General features: G+C 45.9%; 1 protein-coding gene across 1 annotated transcript in view; it reads right to left on the bottom strand.

Annotated features, from left to right (window-relative positions):
* The window catches only part of LOC137300026 (angiotensin-converting enzyme-like), a 107,191-nt gene extending 82,034 nt beyond the window's left edge, over positions 1 to 25,157 (bottom strand). Inside the window, exons 1-7 of the mRNA XM_067969118.1 lie at positions 24,984 to 25,157; positions 18,887 to 18,986; positions 15,212 to 15,355; positions 11,858 to 12,049; positions 11,181 to 11,278; positions 4,807 to 4,979; positions 3,926 to 4,149 (exon numbers count right to left, since the gene is read on the bottom strand). Of these exons, the coding sequence (XP_067825219.1) occupies positions 3,926 to 4,149; positions 4,807 to 4,979; positions 11,181 to 11,278; positions 11,858 to 12,049; positions 15,212 to 15,355; positions 18,887 to 18,965 (910 nt within the window). The 5' untranslated portion in view covers positions 18,966 to 18,986; positions 24,984 to 25,157. The remainder of the gene's footprint in view (positions 1 to 3,925; positions 4,150 to 4,806; positions 4,980 to 11,180; positions 11,279 to 11,857; positions 12,050 to 15,211; positions 15,356 to 18,886; positions 18,987 to 24,983) is intronic.
* Positions 25,158 to 25,558: the final 401 nt, after the last annotated feature.

Raw genomic sequence — 25,558 nt, 5'->3', positions numbered from 1 at the left:
GGTAAATTGTACCTTTTGGATAGCACCTGTATTATTTATTTAATTCATAAAGAGTTCCAGTAGATTTGTGAGGCCATTCAATATGGATTAGTGTTAACAATTAGTAGGGGAGTAAGGAACCAGAAAAGGAGTCTGTGTTAAATGGAGTGGAGATGCCGGTGATGGACTGGGGTTGACAATTGTAAACAATTTTACAACACCAAGTTATAGTCCAGCAATTTTATTTTAAAGTCACAAGCTTTCGGAGATTTTCTCCTTCCTCAGGCAAACATTTGCCTGAGGAAGGAGAAAATCTCCGAAAGCTTGTGACTTTAAAATAAAATTGCTGGACTATAACTTGGTGTTGTAAAATTGTTTACAATTAAATGGAGTGGTGCAAGGTCTCGATCGGGAAAAGATCTGGGGGTTGTCATGCTTCAATCCATGAAACCATCAGTGCAATGCCTAACTGCAGTAAAGGGGAGTGAGGTACTGGGTTGCATGTGCAAAGAAATGGCCTGCCTAAAGGTCGAAATGTAAACGTTTAGAGAGTGGGGAGGGGAAGAATCCCTGATCTCTAAGCATTTACATTAAGGTCAAGGAGGGTGACAAAGTGTCGGAAGGATTTCCTCAGCATGTTGCAAACCAGGTCTGACGCAGCATGAGACTGTCCTAACTCCAGACTGACACTGCCAGCACCGCATCGTTACAAAGTGGAAATTGCCTCAGACTGACGATGAATTTGCGGTGCATATTGTACATCATTAGTCAGACCCCATTTGGGGAAGTGGCTTTTCTGGTCCCTGCGTATCGTTCGAGCTGGTTAAGGAAGTCAGACTTGTTCTCTTTGAAAAAGTGGGAACTCCAAGGTCATGTTGTTGAAATTTTCCAGACTATGAAAGTGATTAAGAACAGCATTGCTGCAGGAGTTCCTCAGGGCAGTGTCCTCGGCCCAACCATCTTCAGTTGCTTCATCAATGACCTTCCCTCCATCATAAGGTCAGAAATGGGGATGTTCGCTGATGATTGCACAGTGTTCAGTTCCATTCGCAACCCCTCAAATAATGAAGCAGTCCAAGCCCACATGCAGCAAGACCTGGACAACATCCAGGCTTGGGCTCATAAGTGGCAAGTAACATTCGCGCCAGACAAATGTCAGGCAATGACCATCTCCAACAAGAGAGAGTCTAACCACCTTCCTTTGACATTCAACGGCATTACAATCTCCAAATCCCCCACCATCAACATCCTGGGGTTCACCATTGATCAGAAACTTAACCGGACCAGCCACATAAATACTGTGGCTGCAAGAGCAGGTCAGAAGCTGGGTATTCTGCGGCGAGTGACTCACCTCCTGACTCCCCAAAGCCTTTCCACCATCTACAAGGCACAAGTCAGGAGTGTGATGGAATACTCTCCACTTGCCTGGATGAGTGCAGCTCCAATAACACTCAAGAAGCTCGAAACCATCCAGGACAAAGCAGCCCGCTTGATTGGCACCCCATCCACCACCCTAAACATTCACTCCCTTCACCACCGGCGCACTGTGGCTGCAATGTGCACCATCCACAGGATGCACTGCAGCAACTGGCCAAGGCTTCTTCGACAGCACCTCCCAAACCCGTGACCTCTACCACCTAGAAGGACAAGAGCAGCAGGCACATGGGAACAACACCGTTCCCCTCCAAGTCACACACCATCCCGACTTGGAAATATATCGCCGTTCCTTCATCGTCACTGGGCCAAAATCCTGGAACTCCCTTCCTAAGAGCACTGTGGGAGAACCTTCACCACATGGACTGCAACGGTTCAAGAAGGCGACTCACCACGACCTTCTCAAGGGCAATTAGGGATGGGCAATAAATGCCAGCCTCGCCAGCGACGCCTACATCCCATGAACGAATAAAAAAGAACTGGGAAAACTATTCTCTATAGTGAGGCAGTCAAATACCAGGGGACATTGGTTGCAAATTGTTTTCCTCTGAATTCCTCTGAATAACCAGGGGTTCCCCAAATCATTGTAACTGGGCCTGCAGTAAGGATACTAACGAATTGGGAGGGGGGAGCATTCCCAGCCCTCTCAGTCCGCCTGTGGGGCATCCGAATGAAGGTGTACCCCAACAATGCTGGGGATTGTGCTGGGGCGCTCCGCAAACCAGAGGGCCTGTGGTCCAAAGATCAAAGGAGGCAGAAGGCAAGTAAATAAATTCACGCCCCGCCCCACCCCTCCAACCCAGAAGGCCCCAGTGCCGGTGACCTGGAAAGGCCTGCAGATACATTACTGTTTCCACCCCTCTGATCCCAGCACAAGGTTCTATCAGGGGCTACACCTGCACTGGGAGGTTGCTTGGGTCTTGCGAATGGCTTGGGCCCAAAAATTGAGCAGACTGTTTCCTCAAGAGGAAAATCGGTCCTTAGGAGTGAGAAAAGAAATCAGGTGAAAGTCTAGATGTAGAGATGTGCAATAAGTAACCAGGGAAAGTCACTGAACAGTTAATGGAGAAGGGACATGGTGAGCAGACAGGTCAGTGGGGTTGAGATCTACTGGAGAGGGATGGGGTTAATTGAGCACAATGACCTTGTCCTGTTCCTAAAAATTCCTCCTTTCTCATAAATTTTTAGGGCTCTTGAAACTAACAGCAAAAGAACATGAGCCTCTTATCACAGACAAGACAATAAATCACCCACAATAGTCTGAAGCTATAAAATATAATCTAAGAATAATATAATAAACTCAAAGTTCAGGAGCTACTCAACATGAGCGTGTTCTGCACATTCCCTATCCAAGAGTAACTCTGCAACGAGAAGACGTTGGCTACTGCCAGAACATCACAGTTTAGACGCATAATAATGATATGTTGCTCCATTTGGGAGGTTATTTGTTATTAAAGCATTAGGGTTAGGGTTAGGGTGCATTTTTTCGTGAATTTGTGAGACGCTATCCACAGCCTTTTAAAACCCAAACTTGGCATTGCCTAATTGTGACGTCTAGATATATATTGTCCTCTCTCTTACTTTTGGGTTTGTCCCCCTTTGAAGGGTTGTTGCTTTTCTCCCTTAGGTCTCAATAAAAAAAAACTTGCCTCCATTCCTGTGCAAGTCACTTGAGCAGAAATGCAGCCACTTTATAGAATCGTAGAATCTTACAACACAGAAGGCGGCCATTCGGCCCATCTTGCCTGTGCCAGCTCTTTGAAAGAGCTATCCAATTAGACTCTGCAGCACGCTGAAGCAGGCTAGGACCCATTGGTCAATTAGACACGCAGACTAGGGATTATTGTTCAAAACAAGTGAGGTTTATTCACCCACGGCAGTTGTGTCTTTGAGGGCAGGGATGAACAAAACAGTACCAGGGATTACTTTCCAGCATACATATGCTCACTCTTAGCTCCTTCTTCTCCAACCTTCCCCAACAAAACTAGTTCCCTGTCCTTTATTCTTCCAGGCTGGGAGTTGTTCCTGATTGACCTTAATTGCCTTTAAAGATTTCTTAAAGCTATACTGCCTTGCCTTGGTCATTCTGACATTTTATACAATTTCTTAAAGCTGTACTCCTATAGTGGATACAGAGCTCTCAAAAGCCTGTACTCACATATCGTCCCTCTCTTACTCTTTACAATTCCTACTCCCCCTCTCTTTCCTGTAGCCCTGCAAATGTTTTCTTTTCAAGTATTTATCCAATTCCCTTTTGAAAGTTACTATTGAATCTGCTTCCACCACCCTTTCAGACTGTGCATTTCGGATCGCTGCGTAAAAATAATTCTCCTCATCTCCCCCCTGGTTCTTTGCCAATTATCTTAAGTCTGTGTCCTCTGGCTACTGACCCTCCTGACAGTTTCTCCTTATCTACTCTACTTTTTACAGACTTACAAAGCCTCTCGAAAGGCTCCCTAAGCCACGGCCTGATCTGTCCCTCGTCTTTCTGTTCCACGAGGATTCCTCTTACCATTGTCTTCCGTGATATTTTCCAGTAGTCCGATGACATTCAAGTGCTTGGGCGTGGAGACCGAGAGTGACATTACATCTCCGATTGCTTCGTGGAAGCCTGGGTTGGCTCCGCTCCTGAAGCTGACTGGCTGATCCTTGTACTGAAGGTAATATTCCACATGGCCCATCTCATGGTGCACCGTGAAGAGCTGTTCCATGGTGACCGTCGTGCACTGTTTGATTCTGGAAAATCAGAACCAGGGGGCGGTTAAAGTAGCCTGCCGCAGTAGCACCTTACCTGTGACTCTCAATCACCTCCGGAACAAACCAATAGATAACAACGAACCAGTGAATAGCACTCCATGAATACAAAGACATTCGTTTATATAACCCCTGTCATGACCTCAGGACGTCCCAAAGGGCTTTACAACCAAGGAAGTACTTTTGAAGAGTAGTCACTGCTGTAATGTAGGAAACGTGGGAGCCAATTTGCACACAGCAAGATCACGCAAACAGCAATTAAACAAATGACCACATATTCTGTTTTGTTGTTGTTGTTGGGTGAGGGATAAATGTTGGCCAAGACGACAGGGAGAACTCCCCTGCTTTTCTTCAAATAGTGCCATTGGATTTTTTACGTTCACCTGAGAGGGCAGATCTTTGGTTTAAAGTCTCATTCAAAAGGCAACACCTCCAAAGGTGCAGCACTCCCTCAGATTTTCACTGAAATGCCAGCTTAGATTAAGTCCTCAAATCTCTGGAGTGGGACTTGAACCAACAACCTTCAGACACGACTACCAGGATGGTAGAAGGCGAACCAGGTGAGCCTTTTCTTATCTAGCAATTCCTTTGTTCCTATTCTTTTTGATCATCCTCACATTCTATGAGTTGAGAACCAACCTGAAATCCTTCCGGTTGTAGAAGTCCCAGGCAGAGGCATGGCATACAACCTCCCTTCCGTCCTTGGGTTTCTCGAGCATCGAGTGATCCCAGAATTCCTGTGGCATCCGAATGAGCCCCAGGGAGGTGAAAAACTCCTCAGAAACTTTGAACATGTGGGTGACATTCCATTTCTGTAAAATATTGCAGGAGAATAGCAGCTGGGTATCTATACTCAGAACAGCTGCAACAGTACTACAGTACACAGGCAACCCGCAACATCTGGCCCCCATGATGCTTCAGTCCTCACATCCCACATTGTGACCTCTGATCCCTGACTTTCATCCAACCATGGCCTTAATATCCTCTGAACCCCCCAACACAAGCCTAATATTTGACCCCTTTAGATTAAGGCGTCTTTTAGTTTTTTTATTTAAACTTACCCTGTTAGTCGTAACACTTTAAAAAGCATGCCGATTAAATCATTGAAAATCAGTTAGCGGTGGGGACAGGAAGCAACAGCTGTTAAGGAGGTATAACTTCACTGGTGGCCACTGCTCCACTAGTTTATTGCTTTGTTGGTGTGTCCACTGCTCCATTAATTTATTAATGGACTAGTGACTGCTGCTCCATTCATTTATTCATTTGTTGCCATGCCGACTGCTCCATTCATTCATTTCTCGATATGTCTGCAACTCTATGAATTCATTAATTCACCGGCTCCTACTTCTCCATAAATGCATTTATTCTCTGGTGCTCGCTTTTTAATTAAATTATTCGATTTTTATGCTCTCGCTGTTGTTCTACTAATTTATGTGTTGCTTTACCTGCTGCTTTATGGAGTTATTAATTCACTGGCTCCCACTGCTCCATTTATTGATTTATCTTGGTGTGCCTGCTGCTCGGTGAATTTATCATTCCATGGGTGCTCGCCACTCAATTAACTTATTGACTTATTGGGTTTGCCTGCTGAACTATTAATTTATTAATTCATTGCTACCCATCACTCCATTGATTTGTTTTTAATTCACTGCTGTACTTGTTGGTGTTTTAAATTATTAATTTGCTGGTGCCTATTGCCCTAGGAATTTATTGATTCAGTAGTGCCCACTGCTCCATTTGATTTATGAATTGATTGGTGCCCATTTAGCTGTGCTATAATATATGTACTTTAGTGAGGTGTGATGCATGTGGTTTTGTTTTCGAATCTGTGGATTCAATTTCCCTGTTGCAATGATTTATTCTCATTAAAGTTTTCCAGTTCATTCAGTTAATATATAATCTCCAAGTTGTCACTATAGTAACTTCTGTTGTCCATTGTAAGCAATCTTACAACACCAGGTTATAGTCCAACAGTTTTATTTGGAAATCACAAGCTTTCGGAGCTTACCTCCTTCGTCAGGTGAGTGAGTGAAGACCCTTCACTCACTCACCTGACGAAGGAGGTAAGCTCCGAAAGCTTGTGATTTTCAAATAAAACTGTTGGACTATAACCTGGTGTTGTAAGATTGCTTACATTTGTCCACCCCAGTCCATCACCGGCATCTCCACATCTGTTGTCCATTGGTTTAGGATGCACTGTCACCAAACTCTTTTGGGAACATTGCCTGGGAATTTCCTTGGCGGTTTTCCCAATCAGTTGCTGTAATTTTGGCGGAAGATTGGCGGAAACCCTGTTTACGTGTTTTGTTGGGCTTTCCACTGACCTTCCACCAAAGAACTCACCCAAGGAAATCACCAGTGATTGAGTCAAAAGTGTTCAACCCAGTACAGGGCTTGACTCCCTGTGTGCGATGCCACAGAAGGTTGATTAATATATTACATAAGAACATAAGAAATAGGAGCAGGAGTCGGCCATACGGCCCCTCGAGCCTGCTCCACCATTCAATAAGATCATGGCTGATCTTCGACCTCAAATCCACTTTCCCGCCCGATCCCCATATCCCTTGATTCCATTAGTGTCCAAATAGCCATCGATCTTAGTCTTGAATATAGTCAACAACTGAGCATCCACAGCACTCTAGGATACAATACCAAGTATATATTGTAATTATAACAACAACTTGCATTTATGTAGTGCCTTTAATGTTGGAAAACATGCTTCACAGGAGTGTAATCAGACAATAATTGACACCGAGTCAAAGGAGACATTAGGACTTGGTCAATGAGGTAGGTTTTAAGCAGGATCTTAAAGGAAGAGAGAGAGGTGAAGAGATGAAGAGGTTTAGGGAGGGAATTCAAGAGTTTTGGGCCTAGATGGAATTCAAGAGTTTTAGGCTGAAGGCGTGGCCACCAATGGTGGGGTGAAGGGAGTGGGGGATACACAAGAGATCAGATTGGAGGAGCAGAGAGATCTCAGAGGGTTGTAGGACCGAAGGAGGTTACAGAGATAGGGAGGAGTGAGACAGCATAAGAACATAAGAAACATTAAAAATAGGTGCAGGAGTAGGCCATACGGCCCCTCGAGCCTGCTCCGCCATTCAATAAGATCATGGCTGATCTTCGACCTCAACTCCACTTTCCCACCCGATCTCCATATCCCTTGATTTCCTTAGAGTCCAAAAATCTATCGATCTCAGCCTTGAATATATTCAACGACTGAGCATCCACAGCCCTCTGGCGTAGAGAATTCCAAAGATTCACAACCCTCTGAGTGAAGAAATTAATCCTCATCTCGGTCCTAAATGGTCGACTCCTTATCCTGAGACTATGCCCTCTAGTTCTAGACTCTCCAGCCAGGGGAATGGAGGGACTTGAACACAAGGATGAGAATTTTAAAATCGAGTATTTTAAAATCGGACTGGGAGCCAATATAGGTCAGTGAGCAGAGAGGTGATAGGTGAACAGGACTTGTTGCAAGTTAAGCTATGGGCAGCAGAGTTTTGGATCAGCTTAAATTTAAGGAGGGTGGAAGATGGGAGGCTGGCCAGGAGAGCATTGGAGTAGTCAAGTCTAGAGGTAACAAAGGCGTGGATGAGGGTTTTAGCAGCTGATGAGCTGAGGCAGGGGCGGAGACAGGTGATGTTATGGAGGTGGAAGTAGGCGGTCTTTATGATGGAGAAGACATGGGATTGGAAGCTCAGCTCAGGATGCCAAGGTTGCAAAGAATCTAGCTCAACCTCAGACAGTGGCCAGGGGGAAACGGTGGTGAGGTATCAGAGTTTGTAGCGGGGGCCAAAGACAATTCTTCGGCTTTCCCAATGTTTAATTGAAGTCAATGGGAATCAGGGGGAAAACTCTCCAGTGGCTGGAGTCATACCTAGCACAAAGGAAGATGGTAGTGGTTGTTGGAGGCCAATCATCTCAGCCCCAGGACATTGCTGCAGGAGTTCCTCAGGGCCAACCATCTTCAGCTGCTTCATCAATGACCTTCCCTCCATCATAAGGTCAGAAAGGGGGATGTTTGCTGAAGATTGCACAGTGTTCAGTTCCATTCACAACCCCTCAGATAACGAAGCAGTCCGTGCCCGCATGCAGCAAGACCTGGACAGCATCCAGGCTTGGGCTGATGTCTGGCACGAATGTTACTTGCCACTTAAGTGCCAGGCAATGACCATCTCCAACAAGAGAGAGTCCAACCACCTCCCCTTGACATTCAAAAGCATTACCATCGCCAAATCCCCCACCATCAACATCCCGAGGGTCATCATTGACCAGAAACTTAACTGGACCAGCCACATAAATACTGTGGCTACAAGAGCAGGTCAGAGACTGGGTATTCTGCAGCAACTGACTCACCTCCTGACTCCACAAAGCCTTTCCACCATCTACAAGGCACAAGTCAGGAGTGTGATGGAATACTCTCCACTTGCCTGGATGAGTGCAGCTCCAACAACACTCAAGATGCTCGACACCATCCAGGACAAAGCAGCCCGCTTGAATGGCACACCATCCACCACACTAAACACTCACTCCCTTCACCACCGGCGCACAGTGGCTGCAGTGTGTACCATCCACAGGATGCATTACAGCAACTCACCAAGGCTTCTTCGACAGCACCTTCCAAACCCGCAACCTCTACCATCTAGGACAAGAGCAGCAGGCACATGGGAACAACACCACCTGCACGTTCCCCTCCAAGTCACACACCATCCCGACTTGGAAATATATCGCCGTTCCTTCATCATCGCTGGGTCAAAATCCTGGAACTCCCTTCCTAACAGCACTGTGGGAGAACCTTCACCACACAGACTGCAGCAGTTCAAGAAGGCGGCTCACCACCACCTTCTCAAGGGCAATTAGGGATGGACAATAAATGCTGGCGTTGCCAGCGACGCCCACATCCGATGAACGAATAAAAAAAAAATTAGAGGACATTGCGGTTCAGCCAAGACTAGATGTTGGATAAGCAGTCCGATAACACAGGAACAGTGGAGTGGTTGAGAGAGATGATGGTGAAGTAGAGCTGGGTGTCGGCAGCATACTTATGGGACCTGATGTCACGTCTTCCGATGATGTTGCCGAGGGGCAGTATGTAGATGAAAATAAGGAGGGGGCCAAGGATTGATCCTTGAGGGACTTGAAATGTAATGATGCAGAAGCAGGAAGAGAAGCCATTGCAGGAGATAGGTAAGAGCGAAACCAGGCGAGTGCAGTCCCACTCAGCTGCACAACGGAGGAGAAGCATTGGGGGAGGATGGTGAGGTCAACCATGTCAAAGGCTACAGAGAGGACAAGAAGGATGAAGAGGGATAGTTTACCACAACCACGGTCACATAGGATGTAATTTGTGACTTTGATAAGGGCCGTTTCAGTACTGTGGCGGGGCAGAAACCTGATTGAAGAAGTCCAAACATGGAGTTGTAGGAAAAATGGGTACAGATTTGGGAGGCTACAAAACATTCAAGGACTTTGGAGAGGAAAGGACAATGTCAGAGGAGTCAAAGGTGGATTGTTTGAGAAGGGGGTAATTACAGCAGGTTTGAAAAGTCCTTGAATGTTTTGTAGCCTCCCAAATCTGTGCCCATTTTTCCTACAACTCCATGTTTGGACTTCTTCAATCAGGTTTCCATCCCGCCACGGTACTGAAACGGCCCTTATCAAAGTCACAAATTACCTGAGGAGAGGGAACCGTTTACAATGTCAAATAACATGAGGGCCAAGAAGGGAAGTTGGGTGGTCAGCAGTTTAGTGGGAATAGGGTCCAGAGAGCAGGTGGTGGGTCTTATGGTCAAGATGAGCTTGGAGAGGACATGAGGGGAGATAGGAGAGAAACTAGAGAAAGATGGGAGTTCAGGGCTAGTGCAAGGGGGAACCTTGGGGGAAGTTTGGCTTGGTGGGCTAGGGGAAGGGAGGAAAGTGACAGAGGCAGCTGAATCTTAGTGAGAAAGAAGTCCATGAGCTCCTCACACTTGGTGTTGGAGTTGAGGGTGGAGGGGGCAGGGGTGAGGGGTGTATGGAGATGGTTGGTAGTGGAGAAATTAAGCTGTGGGTTATCTTTGCATTCTGGGATAATCCTGAAGTAGTGAGCAGTTTTGGTAGAGGATAATGGGGCCCAATAGTGCTTGATGTGGTCTGGCCAGATCTGGCGATGAATAACTAAACTAGTTGTGTGCTGTAAACATTCAAGTCTGCACTGGGATGCAATAGGTAGTATATATGACTGATACAGCGATACAGCATTGTGGATATGTAAATACAGCAATAAAGTAATTGACAGATAAAATAGATACAAGGCTACAGGATGTGGATTTGATTATAAATACAGAGATACTGGGATAAATTTTTGTCGTTTTCACATGGGCTGTAATCTGGGGCGGGCGGATCACCTGCCCGTTTACACCCGATTCTCAATCCATTGAATGAAGCAGCCTCTATAAAGGGCGGGCAATGCTCTCCACTGGAAACCACCCATGTGATGGAAGAAAACGTTCCCCATAATATTTGGTATTTATTATAGATACAACTATACAATACCTGATCGAAATTATAGATACAGGGATATGGTACATACTGATTGGCAGTATATTATGACTAAACCGATAAAGTATCTGATAATATATTATAGATACAGTACCTGATATATATTATAGATACAGTACCCAATAATATATTACAGATGTGGTACAGTACCTGATAGATATTACAGAATCAGGGATATTGTCCCTGATAATATATAACAGAGAAAGTGATGGAGTGCTTGATAAATAACAGGTACTAGTTAGTCTACAGTGGTGTTGCTCAATGTCAAATAGCCAAAAGCTTATGTTTACCCTCAGTCACTGCTCTTTAGTGTCCCATAGGATTATGCTAGAGTTAATTTGTCTGTTGCATAATAACCTTTAGAGAGAATGAATCACCCTCCTGTTTCTGCCTGAGACTCCTGATTGGAACTGCTGACCTTCAATTGCTCCAGAAATGCTGGTAGGTGGAATAATATGAGACAATCAACTCACCTTCGCAACCATTGCATCAGTGACATCGATATTGCCTTTGTCTGGGAATGGGATCATCATGTCATAGATGTTGTTCCATTGCTGGGCCCACATGTTACCTGTATAGAGAAGGAGAAATGTCAGACCAAGGGTGGACTGCTCGACTGTACTCTACCTACACCAGCAAAAAAACAACAAACCCAACCTAAACCAAATCAATTAGCTCCCGATCACAATCAACTAGGGTTGCCAACTCTGGATGAACATATTCCGGGAGGTTTCATCACATGATCGCCTCCAACCACCTCGCCCCCACGCTCCTGCCATTGGTTGCCTGACACATCCACCTTCGCAACTCACCACCTTCCACTTGTGGGGAGTCCAAAACTAGAGGTCATAAATATAAGATAGTCACTAACAAATCCAATAGGGAATTCAGGAGAAACTTCTTTCCCCAGAGAGTGGTAAGTATGTGGAACGCATTACCACAAGGAGTAGTTGATGCAAATCGCATAGATGCATTTACGGGGAAGCTAGATAAACACATGAGGGAGAAAGGAATAGAAGGGTATCCTGATAGGGTTAGATGAAGCAGGGAGGGAGAAAGCTTGTGTGAAGCATAAATTGTGTGGAATGGCCTGTTTCTGTGCTGTAGACTCGATGTAACTCTATATATCGAACTCTATGACAGTAATTACCCAATAGATGTGCAGGGATAGGTCCTCTCAGATTGATGTATTTGGCTCCGTATCTCTGATATAACTTTCTCCTCACAAAGGCATGAAGATTAAGGTAGAGTGGTTTGAGCTGGTTGTAGATCTTTTCAAGATCCTCCGCAAATGTCGGTGATGCATACCAGGACCTCCAGTACTCTCCTGTGTCCTTAAATCCTGTGAACAAAGCCAATTAACTATCACTACAAGGCTGAGGATGGAAGGCTCATACCACTCAACAACATTGCATTTATATAGTGCCTTTAACATAGCAAAACATCCCAAGGCACTTCTCAGGAACGATATCAAATAAAAATTGACACCAAGCCAAAGAATGAGATATTAGGACAGGTGACCAAAAGCTTGGTCAAAGATTTAGTTTTTAAAGGGAGTCTTAAAGGAGGACTGGTCAAAAAAGTAAAAGCCCATGGGATCCAAGGAAAAGTGGCTAGTTGGATCCAAAATTGGCTCAGTGGCAGGAAGCAAAGGGTAATGGTCGACGGGTGTTTTTGCGCCTGGAAGGCTGTTTCCAGTGGGGTTCCGCAAGGATCAGTGCTAGGTCCCTTGCTTTTTGTGGTATATATTAATAATTTGGACTTGAACGTGGGGGGCTTGATCAAGAAGTTTGCAGATGATACAAAAAATTGGCCAAATGGTTGATAGTGAGGAGGAAAGCTGTAGACTGCAGGAAGATATCAATGGACTGGTCAGGTGGGCAGAAAAGTGGCAAATGGAATCCAGAGAAGTGTGAGGTAATGCATTTGGGGAGAACAAACAAGGCAAGGAAATACACAATAAATGGGAAGATACTGAGAGGAACAAAGGGACCTTGGAGTGCATGTCCACAGATCCCTGAAGGTAGCATGACAGGTAGATCAGGTGGTTAAAAAGGCATATGGGATACTTTCCTTTATTAGCCAAGGCATTGAATATAAAAGCGGGGAGGTTATGCTAGAACTGTATAAAACATTGGTTAGGCCACAGCTTGAGTACTGTGTACAGTTCTGGTCACCACATTACCGGAAAGATGTGATTGCACTAGAGAGGGTACAGAGGAGAATTACGAGGATGTTGGCAGGGCTGGAGAATTTTAGCTAAGAGAAAAGATTGGATAGGTTGGGGTTGTTTTCTTTGGAACAAGGGAGGCTGAGGGGAGATTTAATTGAGGTGTATAAAACTATGATGGGACTAGATAGAGTGGATAGAGAGGACCTATCTCCCTTAGCAGAGAGGTCAGTGACCAGGGGGCACAGATTTAAAGTAATTGGTAGAAGGATTAGAGGGGAACTGGGAAGAAATTTTTTCACCCAGAGGGTGGTGAGGGTCTGGAACTCACTGCCTGAGAGGGTGGTAGAGGCAGAAACCCTCAACTCATTTAAAAAGTACTTGGATGAGCACTTGAAGTGCTGTAACCTACAGGGCTACGGAACAAGTGCTGGAAAGTGGGATTAAGCTGGATAGCTCTTTGTCGGCTGGCACGGACACGATGGACCGAATGGCCTACTCTGTGCCATAACATCCTATGATTCTATGAGAGAGAGATGGAGAGGCTGAGAGGATTAGGAAGGGAATTCCTGAGCTTAGAGCCCATACAACAAGTAATTTGATCCGAGTTACTGCTGGACTTTGTTGATCATCTGGGGGACGTACAGCCAATGGAAGTTGGTGAGGACAAGGGTGATAGGGAAGCAGGAATTAGTGCGGGATAGGACGTGGGCAGCAAAGCTTTGGACCAATTGCAATTTATACAGATGGAACTTGGGAAGCTGCCAAAGGAGAGTGTTGGCGTAGTCGAGCTTGGAGGTGATAAAGATATGAAAGTTAGTATGCAGGTGCAGCAGGTGATCAAGAAGGCCAACGGAATGTTGGCTTTTATTGCTCGGGGGATAGAGTATAAAAACAGGGAGGTATTGCTGCAGTTATATAAGGTATTGGTGAGACCGCACCTGGAATACTGCATACAGTTTTGGTGTCCACACTTAAGAAAAGACATACTGCTCTCGAGGCAGTACAAAGAAGGTTCACTCGGTTAATCCCGGGGATGAGGGGGCGGACATATGAGGAGAGGTTGAGTAGATTGGGACTCTACTCATTGGAGTTCAGAAGAATGAGAGGCGATCTTATTGAAACATATAAGATTGTGAAGGGGCTTGATCGGGTGGATGCAGTAAGGATGTTTCCAAGGATGGGTGAAACTAGAACTAGGGGGCATAATCATAGAATAAGGGGCTGCTCTTTCAAAACTGAGATGAGGAGAAACTTCTTCACTCAGAGGGTAGTAGGTCTGTGGAATTTGCTGCCCCAGGAAGCTGTGGAAGCTACATCATTAAATAAATTTAAAACAGAAATAGACGTTTCCTAGAAGTAAAGGGAATTAGGGGTTACGGGGAGCGGGCAGGAAATTGGACATGAATTTAGATTTGAGGTTAGGATCAGATCAGCCATGATCTTATTGAACGGGGGAGCAGGCTCGAGGGGCCGATTGGCCTACTCCTGCTCCTATTTCTTATGTTCTTATGAATGAAGGTTAAGGGTGTGAGGTAGGAATGGTAATTGCATGATTTATATCAATTGGGCTTAATTGTATTCAGGTGGTGGGTATCAATTGGGACTCTCTTGGATCCTTTTTATAGGAGAGCTTAGGTAGGGCGTGGGGTGTGTGCAAGATGAAACTTATTGAACAAAGGTGTGGAACAAAAGGCCAGACTCGAGTCTTCTTTCCCTCACCACATGACTATCCAGTTTTAACAAGGAGTGGTGGCGGGCAATATTATGTATTTAGAACTAGGCAGTCTTGTTGATGGAAAGGATGTGCAGACTGAAGCTCAGTTCAGGGTCAAATAGGATAGACCTGCGTGTGACTGTCTGTCCATCTGTCCCGGCCTGACCCGGCCCACCAGCAGTGCTGGAAAGGCACTTGCCTGTTTCATCCGGCCGTTCTCACCTCCCGGGTTTCCCATCTTTTGAATTTTTAACACAACCCCCCCCCACCGCCCCCCCCCCTGCCCATACTGGAGGGTTAAAATTCCCTCCTCAGTAATCTCACACATGAAGAATAGTTGCTGGGGTAAGTACTGAAGGAGTCTCGGTTTCCATGGTGCTGCCCCCAGCAACAATCAGCACCTTCAATGGAGAAGCACAAAATATTCCGACAGATAATACATTTTCGAACAAATTAATTGAAAACTTTAGTGATTCAAGTAAGTGACAGGGCTGGGCCCATTACTCCTGGTTTGACAAAAATACACAGCATTTTGCAAAAATGATGTCAACCAACTTCTAGGAAACAGCAGTTGACTCCTCCATGTTCTGACTGTTATGTGGGCCTAAGCTGCTTACCATCCAGTCGAGAGGCTCTGTTACTCATCTCAACAAATTCCTTGTATTTCTCTCTCTGTGGGGCTCCTGCGGCGTTGTGCCAACCTTCCCAGGCAAATAGCAGCTTCTTGTAACTCCGGGATGTTGCCAGTTGATCCACAAGATCTGGAACACCACAAACAAACAGTTAGAGGACAGGCACACTCACAGGCAGACAGTTATAGGACAGGCACACTCACAGGCAGACAGTTATAGGACAGGCACACTCACAGGCAGACAGTTATAGGACAGGCACACTCACAGGCAGACAGTTATAGGACAGGCACACTCACAGGCAGACAGTTATAGGACAGGCACACTCACAGGCAGACAGTTATAGGACAGGCACACTCACAGGCAGACAGTTATAGGACAGGCACACTCACAGGCAGACAGTTATAGGACAGGCACACTCACAGTCAGACTATTATAGGACAGACAATAACTGGACTCACAAAGTCACAGACAAACAGTTTTAGGACAGGAACACTCACAGACAGTTATAGGACAGGCACACTCGCAGACAGACAGTTATAGGACAGGGGGACTCGCAGACAGACAGTTATAGGACAGGGGGACTCGCAGACAGACAGTTATAGGACAGGGGGACTCACAGACAGACAGTTATTGCACAGAAGCACTCACAGGCAGATGTTTATAGAACAGACACGCTCACAGACATACAGTTATAGGACAGACAGACTCACAGAAACAAACAGCATTACAAGATAGAGGCATAGACACATACAACACACACCATCACACACATGTGTATCCCACATACACAGACTCATATACACCCAGCCACACACACACACACACACACACACAATCACAGACAAACAATACAACACAAGACATGCAGACACAACATACACAGCGCACACTTACACAACCACACAAACACACACAACACAGTTTTAAGGCAGCAAAATCATTTTACTTCATCTGCCATGTTTTTTTCCTTTTGTTTTACTGTGCTTATCAAAGTGAACAATGCTTGCGCCGGACAATGGAACACTTTCTAATTGAGGCAACCAGTGTCGACATCAAATGCTCTCAGGGAAGGTACAGCACGGGTTAGATACAGAGTAAAGCTCCCTCTACACTGTCCCATCAAACACTCCCAGGCCAGGTACAGCACGGGTTAGATACATGGTACAATTCTAAAGGAGGTGCAGGGACAGAAAGACCTGGGGGTATATGTGCAGAAATCTTTGAAGGTGGCAGGACAGGTTGAGAAAGCGGATAAAAAAGCATATGGGATCCTGGGCTTTATAAATGGAGGCATAGAATACAAAAGCAAGGAAGTTATGTTGAACCTTTATAAAACACTGGTTCGGCCACAACTGGAGTATTGTGTCCAGTTCTGGGCACCGCACTTCAGGAAGGATGTGAAGGCCTTAGAGACAGTGCAGAAAAGATTGGCTAGAATGGATGAAGAACTTCAGTTATGTGGATAGACTGGAGAAGCTGGGGTTGTTCTCCTTGTGTCAGAGATGGTTGTGAGGAGATTTGATAGAGGTGTTCAAAATCATGAAGGGTTTAGATAAAGTAAATAGAGAAACTGTTCCCATTGGTGGAAGGGTCAAGAACCAGAGGACACAGATTTAAGGTGATTGGCAAAAGAACCAAAGGCGACATGAGGGAAAACTTTTTTACACAGCGAGTGGTTATGATCTGGAATGCACGGCCCGAGGGGTTGGTGGAGGCAGATTCAATCATGGCCTTCAGAAAGGTGTTGGATAAATACTTGAAGAGAAAAAATTTGCAAGGCCAAGAGGAAAGAGCGGGGGAGTGGGACTAATTGGTAGCACAGTACAATGGCCCGGACGGCCTCCTATTGTGTTGTATGATTGTATGATTTTATGATTTTATGGCCCTGATAATAATGGAGAGGGAGTGGGATCGGGGGGGGATGGGAGAGATTTAGTGGAAATACGGATTTCCCAGAGGTCCTGCCAAACTTAACGGCACCTGATTTAAATTTTTCGAATCGGTTTTGCAGCCGCAGTCGGATTGAGAGGCCGGCTGGCTGTTGGGCGGGAAGGCAGCGGGGAGTGGAGAGGGGATGAGTCAAACATGGCAGGGTGGGGGGGGTGTTGGACACTGGGGGCCGGGGGGTGAATGGGGGTCGCAGTGGGGTGTGGGCCTCTCGAAGGGGTCCAATCACGGGGTGATTTACAGGTTTGCTTGGGGGCCCGGGGGGAGGGAGCACTCCTGCTCCTCCTGGCTCACAAGCAGTGCTGGAAAGCGCTCACCTGTTCCATCCAGCAGGTTCTCGCTTCCCTTCAGCTGCCAGGTTTCCTGTGGCCCCCAGGAGTTAAATGTGAAGCAGAGGTTAAATTTGAGGCAAGCAGCCTCATTAAAATATTGTAAGGACGGACCCTGCTCTGGAGAGCGAGTTCGTCACTTGTCCCCTAACCCACCTCCGTTAAAACCAGAAGTGGCTGCATTGGGGTCGGGTTTCTCATTTTTTTTATTTTTAAGCCCCCCCTCTCCGTCTCCCCCCCCCCCCCACTCGTCCGGGGGGAGGGGGATTGGGTTAAAATTGCCCCCATTGATTCTATGGATGGAGAGTCTAGGATACTGAGCCTGGGGAAAGGAGAGAGGAATGGAGAGTAAGGAGAGATTATAGGGAAACAGTAGAGGGATGGACATCGGAGGCACTGCTGGAGGACAGTTTTGTGGAGATTTTTGAAAGCAGGAAAGGAGGTAACAAAGGCAGGAACTGGGATATACAGGACAGGAGGAGCAGAGGGAGTGAGGGGCGAAGTAGATTAAACATCTTCATGTTTTGAGATCCCTCTGTTTGCTCCTCCATTCCCATGTTCTCTCTGGGCTGTCCAAATGCTGCTCTGAGCAGCCACGGGTGATGCAAGCCTGCGGCCTACAACAGACCGACCTGCAAACACCCCTTCCTCCCAAAGGTTCTGCTAAATATCTCTCTGCACCGCATCCTTGACTGATGGACAGCTGGCTAAACATCCCACTGCCTTCACTCTCCTGACAGTCACACGCAGAATGTGGATGAAACAGTGGGCAGTACTAAATGTCCCCAGACTTGTAGAACAGCCAATAAGATGAGAGGTGACAGTGTCCAATATCCTGCTCCTGTGGTATTGGAGAGTGGAGGAGCATCGCTGGACTGTTGTATGGTCCACTTTCTGGAGCCCCATGGTAAGCACTCTATTCTGTACTGAGAACGAGGACTCAATGCAGCTGGAGAACTCAGCCTGTACCCATAACCCATGCTGGTAGGTCCTTCCCAGTGTGCTGTAATTAAAGCATTTTAAAAATGGAGACACATTAAATGGCAACCAACCAACAGACAATATGGAAACGAAGGTCAGAGTGTGTTGCCCTGCACTGTCTGTATGCCAGGTGTGTGCAGGATAATACATTTGATCTGAGCTGCTTAAAGTTTCAGTGCCGTGTACTGGCAGTAGTGAGCGCTGCTCAGTGTTCTCTGTAGTATCGCGGCCCCCTTGCTTTCCAGCACTGCTTGTGAGCCAGGAGGAGCAGGAGTGCTCCCTCCCCCCGGGCCCCCAAGCAAACCTGTAAATCACCCCGTGATTGGACCCCTTCGAGAGGCCCACACCCCACTGCGACCCCCATTCACCCCCCGGCCCCCTTGTTTCATAGCACGTGACTTACCAGGTTCGAGAGACCAGCACTTGTTGAGGTCCTGCTGGCTGGGTGGGCAGACCTTAGTTGTGGAATAAATGTTGTCCATTTCACTCAGGATGGTGTTGTACTGAAAAGAGAGAGAGTTGGTCAGCGCTATTCAACTCACAAGTGAAAGGCAACAGGTCATCTGCAGGAGGCTTTACTGAGCCAAATGTAAAGGGGATGATTTTGCTCTCCGCAATGCCACAAAAAAAAACCAGGAAAAAGGGGCATATGACAGATGTCAGGTTGATAACACAAGTGAGAATCAGGCAGAATATGGAAAGTTCAGAGGGGAAGGAAATAAGAGAGGCAAAGAGAGAGTATGAGAATAGACTGGCAGCCGACATAAAAGGGAATCCAAAAGTCTTCTACAAGCATGTAAACAGTAAACGGGTAGTAAGAGGAGGGGTGGGGCTGATTAGGGACCATAAAGGAGATCTACTCATAGAGGCAGAGGGCATGGCCGAGGTACTAAACGAGTACTTTGCATCTGTCTTTACCAAGGAAGAAGATGCTGCCAGAGTCTCAGTAAAGGAAGATATAGTTGGATGGGCTAAAAATTGATGATGAAGACGTACTAGAAAGGCTAGCTGTACTTAAAGTAGATAAGTCACCCGGTCCGGATGGGATGCATCCTAGGTTGCTGAGGGAAGTAAGGGTGGAAATTGCGGAGGTACTGGCCATAATCTTCCAAACATCAGTAGATACGGGGGTGGTGCCAGAGGACTGGAGAATTGCAAATGTTACACCCTTGTTCAAAAAAGGCTGTAAGGATAAACCCAGCAACTACAGGCCGGTCAGTTTAACCTCAGTGGTGGGGAAACTTTTAGAAACGATAATCCGGGACAGAATTAACAGTCACTTGGACGAGTGTGGATCGATTAGGGAAAGCCAGCACGTATTTGTTAAAGGCAAATCATGTTAAACTAACTTGATAGAGTTTTTTGATGAGGTAATAGAGAGGATAGATGAGGGCAATGCAGTTGATGTGGTGTATATGGACTTTCAAAAGGCGTTTGATAAAGTGCCGCATGGTAGGCTTATCATCAAGACTGTGGCCCATGGAATAAAGGGGGCAATGGCAACATGGATACAGAATTGGCTAAGGAACAGGAAACAGAGAGTAGTGGTGAATGGTTGTTTTTTGGACTGGAGGGAGGTGTACAGTGGTGTCCCCCCCGGGGTCAGTGCTGGGAACACTGCTTTTCTTGATATATATTAATGATTTGGACTTGGGTGTACAGGGCACGATTTCAAAATTTGCAGCTGACACAAAACTTGGAAGGGTAGTAAACAGTGAGGAGGATAGTGATAGACTTCAAGAGGATATAAACAGGCTGGTGGAATGGGCGGACACGTGGCAGATGAAATTTAACACAGAAAAATGCAAAGTGATACATTTCGGTAGGAAGAATGAGGAGAGGCAATATAAACTAGAGGGCATAACTCTAAAAGGAGTGCAGGTACAGAGAGATCTGGGGGTATATGTGCACAAATCATTGGAGGTGGCAGGACAGGTTGGAAAAGTGGTTAAAAAAGCATACGGGATCCTGGGCTTTATAAATAGAGGCATAGAGTACAAAAGCAAGGAAGGCATGATGAACCTTTATAAAACACTGGTTCGGCCACAACTGGAGTATTGTGTCCAGTTCTGGGCACTGCACTTCAGGAAAGATGTGAAGGCCTTAGAAAGGGTGCAGAAGAGATTTACTAGAATGATTCCAGGGATGTGGGACTTTAGTTACATGGATAGACTGGAGAAGCTGGGGTTGTTCTCCTTGGAACAGAGAAGGTTGTGTGGAGTTTTGATAGAGGTATTCAAAATCATGAAGGGTCTAGACAGAGTAGATAGAAAGAAACTGTTCCCATTGGCGGAACAGTCAAGGACCAGAGGACATAGATTTAAGGTGATTGGCAAAAGAACCAAAGTTGATATGAGGAAAAACTTTTTTACGTAACGAGTGGTTAGGATCTGGAATGCACTGCCCGAGGGGGTGGTGGAGGCAGATTCAATCATGGACTTCAAAATGGAACTGGATAAGTACTTGAAAGGAAAAAATTTGCAGGACTATGGGGAAAGGGCGGGGGAGTGGGACAAGCTGGATTGCTCTTGCATAGAGCCGGCGCAGACTCGATGGACTGAATGGCCTCCTTCCATGCTGTAACCTTTCTATGATTCTATGATTCTATGCGTGCCGTTTGCCGGGCCACTACAGACAGGAAATAGGGGCAGAGGCTTATACTACTGGGCTTCCACCTCTTTTGTGCTAGCGCATATTCCCTGGGACGATACAAGCTTCCACCCGAGACAGATGGTGGCGTTTAAATGAGTTAGGTGTGATGTCGGTATGTAATCTAGGTCATTTTCCTGAGATAACGCTGGGTGAAAACTAGGCTCGAAGGATATGTTGGGAATCATCTTGGCTGATTTGGTAGCCTCTGAGCCTGAATGTCATGGGTTCATGTCCCACTCCAGCCCTTGGGCACATAATCTAGGCTGACATTTCAGTGCAGTCCTGAGGGAGTGCAGCACTGTCGGAGGTGCCATCATTTTGATGAGATGTTAAACCGAAACCCACTCTGCTGCTCAGGTAAATGTAAAAGATCCCATGACACTATTCGAAGAAGGACACGGACTTCTCCTGGTATCTTTGCCAACATTTCTCCCTCAAACTAACACCACCAAAAATAGATTAACCAGACATTTATTAATTTCCTGTTTGTGGGACTGCTGCATTTGCCTACATAACAATAGTGATTACACTAAAAAAGTAACTCATTGGCATAGAATCATAGAAGTTACAACATGGAAACAGGCCCTTCGGCCCAACATGTCCATGTCGCCCAGTTTATACCACTAAGCTAGTCCCAGTTGCCTGCACTTGGCCCATATCCCTCGATACCCATCTTACCCATGTAACTGTCCAAATGCTTTTTAAAAGACAAAATTGTACCCGCCTCTACTACTGCCTCTGGCAGCTCGTTCCAGACACTCACCACCCTTTGAGTGAAAAAATTGCCCCTCTGGACCCTTTTGTATCTCTCCCCTCTCACCTTAAATCTATGCCCCCTCGTTATAGACTCCCCTACCTTTGGGAAGAGATTTTGACTATCTACCTTATCTATGCCCCTCATTATTTTATAGACTTCTATAAGATCACCCCTCAACCTCCTACTCTCCAGGGAAAAAAGCCCCAGTCTATCTAACCTCTCCCTATAAGTCAAACCATCAAGTCCCGGTAGCATCCTAGTAAATCTTTTCTGCACTCTTTCTAGTTTAATAATATCCTTTCTATAATAGGGTGACCAGAACTGTACACAGTACTCCAAGTGTGGCCTCACCAATGCCCTGTACAACTTCAACAAGACATCCCAACTCCTGTATTCAATGTTCTGACCAATGAAACCAAGCATGCCGAATGCCTTCTTCACCACCCTATCCACCTGTGACTCCACTTTCAAGGAGCGATGAACCTGTACTCCTAGATCTCTTTGTTCTATAACTCTCCCCAACGCCCTACCATTAATGGAGTAGGTCCTGGCCCGGATGGATTTGTGAAGGATAGGTCATGTTTGACTAATCTAGTTGAATTTTTTGAAGCTCACTAACATGGTGGACGGGGGAATGTCTATGGATGTTATCATTGTGGACTTCCAGAAGGCATTTGATAAGGTTCTGCACAAGACATTGGTAGCAAAATAAGAGCGCATGGAATTGAAGGTAACCTTGGGACTTGGGTTGATAATTGGTTGGGAGGTAGGAGGCAGAGAGAAGGGATATAAGGCAATGTGATGAGTGATGTTTCCAGGGATCTGCACTGGGGCCTCAGCTTTTCACCATATATATATATATATATATACACACACGTAGTACGTTAGCTTTTATTGCAAGGGGGTTGGAGTACAAAAGTAAGGAAGTCTTGCTGCAATTATATAGGGCTCTAGTGAGACCACATTTGGAGCACTGTGTACAGTTTTGGTCTCCTTACCTAAGGAATAATATACTTGCCTTAGAAGGGGTGCAACAAAGGTTCACTAGATTGATTCCTGGGATGAGAGGGTTGTCCTGTGAGGAGAGTTAGAGTAGAATGGGCCGATATTCTCTGCAGTTTAGAAGAATGAGAGGTGATCTTATCGAAATGTATAAAATTCTTTGAGGGCTCGACAGGGTGGATGCCGAGAGGCCGTTTCTCCTGGCTGGAGAGTCTAGAACTCGGGGTCATAGCGTGAAGATAAGAGGTTGGCCATTTTGGGCCGAGATGAGGAAAAATTTCTTCACTCAAGAGTGTTGAGAATCTTTGGAATTCTCTACCCCAGAGGGCTGTGGATGCTGAGAGGTTGTTTCCCCTGGCTGGAGAATCTAGAACTAGGGGTCATAGTCTCAGGATAAGGGGTCGACTATTTAGGACCGAGATGAGGAAAGATTTCTTCACTTAGAGGTTTGTGAGTCTTTGGAATTCTCTACCCCAGAGGGCTGAAGATGCTCAGTCATTGAGTATATTCAAGACTGAGATCAATAGATTTTTGGACTCTAGGGGAATCAAGGGATATGGGGATAGGGCATGGAAGTGGAGTTGAGGTTGAAGATCAGCCATGTTCTTATAGAATGGCAGAGTAGGCTCAAGGGGCCGTATGGCCTACTCCTGCTCCTATTTCTTATGTTGTTATGTTCTTGTATCAAAGCCTTGGATGAACATAGGACATAAGAACATTGGAACATAGGAACAGGAGTAAGCCATTCAGCCCCTCATGGCTGATCTGTATCCTAATTCCATTTATGTTCCTCGGCTCCATTTCCCTTAATACCCTTGGCTGGCAAAAATGTAATGATCTGAGATTTAAAATTACCAATTGAGCTAGCATCCACTGCTTTTAGTGGGAGAGTGTTCCACACTTCTATCACCCTCTGCGTGAAGAAGTGTGTCCTAACTTCTCTCCTGAATGGCCTGGCTCTGATTTTAAGGTTATGGCCCCTTGTCCTACACTCCCTAGCCAGCGGAAAAAGTTTCTCTCTATCTACCCTATTAGTTCCTTTTAAAATCCTAAAAACTTGAATCTGATCACCTCTAAACCTTCTATATTCCAGGGAATGCAAGCCTAGCTTCATAATTTAACCCTTGGAGCCCTGGTAACACTCTGGTGAATCTGCGCTGCACCCCTTCCAAGAAGTTTTCTCTCCCTCCTTTCTTGAATAGTGGTGTTACATTTGCTACCTTCCAATCCACTGGGACTGTTCTAGAATCTAGGGAATTTTGGAAGATCATAACCAACGCATCGTCTACCTCTGCAGCCACCTCTTTTAGAAACCTAGGATGTAGGCCATCAGGTCCAGGGGATTTGTCAGCTTTTAGTCCCATTAATTCCTTCAGTACTTTTTCTTTACTAATATTAATTACTTTTAAGTTCCTCACTCTCATTAGCCCGTTGGTTCCCCACTATTTCTGGTATGTTTTTTGTGTCTTCTACTGTGAAGACAGATACAAAATATTTGTTTAACATCTCTGCCATTTCCTTATTCCTCATTATAATTTCTCCTGTCTCAGCCTCTAAGGGGCCCACGTTTACTTTTGCTACACTTTTAGACGCACTTACAATCTGTTTTCATATTTCTTGCTAGTTTACTCTCATATTCTATTTTCTCCCTCTTTATCAATTTTTTGGTTGTCCATTGCTAGTTTCTAACTTTTCACACAAAGGGGAGTGGAAATCCAGATTTCCCTCCTCCAAAAGGCTGTGGATGTTGGGACAAATTGGAGCTTTCAAGACTGAGATCGCTAGATTTTTGTTAGGTAAGAGTATGGAGGGATATGGAGCAAAGGCGCTAAATGGTGTTGAGGTACAGATCAGCCATGATCTAACTGAATGGTGGAACAGTCTCAAGGGGTGAATGGCCTACTCCTGTTCCTATGTTGGTATGAAGCAATCGTCTTTGGCTCTCAATGCAAACTCCAGCTGGCTACCATACCGGACAAAACCAGACCATTCGCTACCTCGGCCTTCAGTTTGACTCCGAGCTGAGTTGGGAAGGATAGCGATGATGTCAGAGAGTAAAGTGGTGGCGTCGGCAATACTAAATATTTACCTTCTTTCTCTCAATAGGCGGGAGGTTAGCGGGGCCCAGGATCCGAATCTGATTGATGAGTTTCTTCAGGTCTGGTTTAGTGAAATTGTCCTTGATGTGGTCAAACGATTCCTTCGCTTTCTTGGCCCAAGCTTCCACAAATTCCTGCTCCTCCAGCGAGGCAGCGATCTGTGTGTCAGAGAATAAGACCACCCGTTAGTAACAGTAGCATCAATGCCCGGTTTGTACTGAACTGCTGTTCCTCCTCCTCCCTCGGCTTTCACCCCTTCTCTCCTGAAGATGGTGACTCTGCACTGAGGCAAAGCGTCCTCGGATACCTCACCCAGGTGGCCGTTCTGCAGGCATGAGCCCAGACAGTGACAGGATATTTGACCATGTTGGCTATCACGGCTGTCCTCACTCGATGCCCACACTTTGAGCAGCAGTCACTGGATAGCAGCCGGGAGCAGGAATCTCCACTTGATTTTCCCATCCCCATCCTGAGGTTCTATGGCCAACTGTAATGGCCTTCCTGCAGGCAGCTCAGGCTAGCTCAGCATAGACCCATAATAGAATCTGGGATCTTGCTACACCCT

This window comes from Heptranchias perlo, chromosome 30 (assembly GCF_035084215.1).
Source record: "Heptranchias perlo isolate sHepPer1 chromosome 30, sHepPer1.hap1, whole genome shotgun sequence".
NCBI classification, from domain to species: domain Eukaryota; kingdom Metazoa; phylum Chordata; class Chondrichthyes; order Hexanchiformes; family Hexanchidae; genus Heptranchias; species Heptranchias perlo.
The sequence above is the reverse complement of the archived record's forward strand: the minus strand, read 5'-3'. Positions and strand labels throughout refer to the sequence as shown.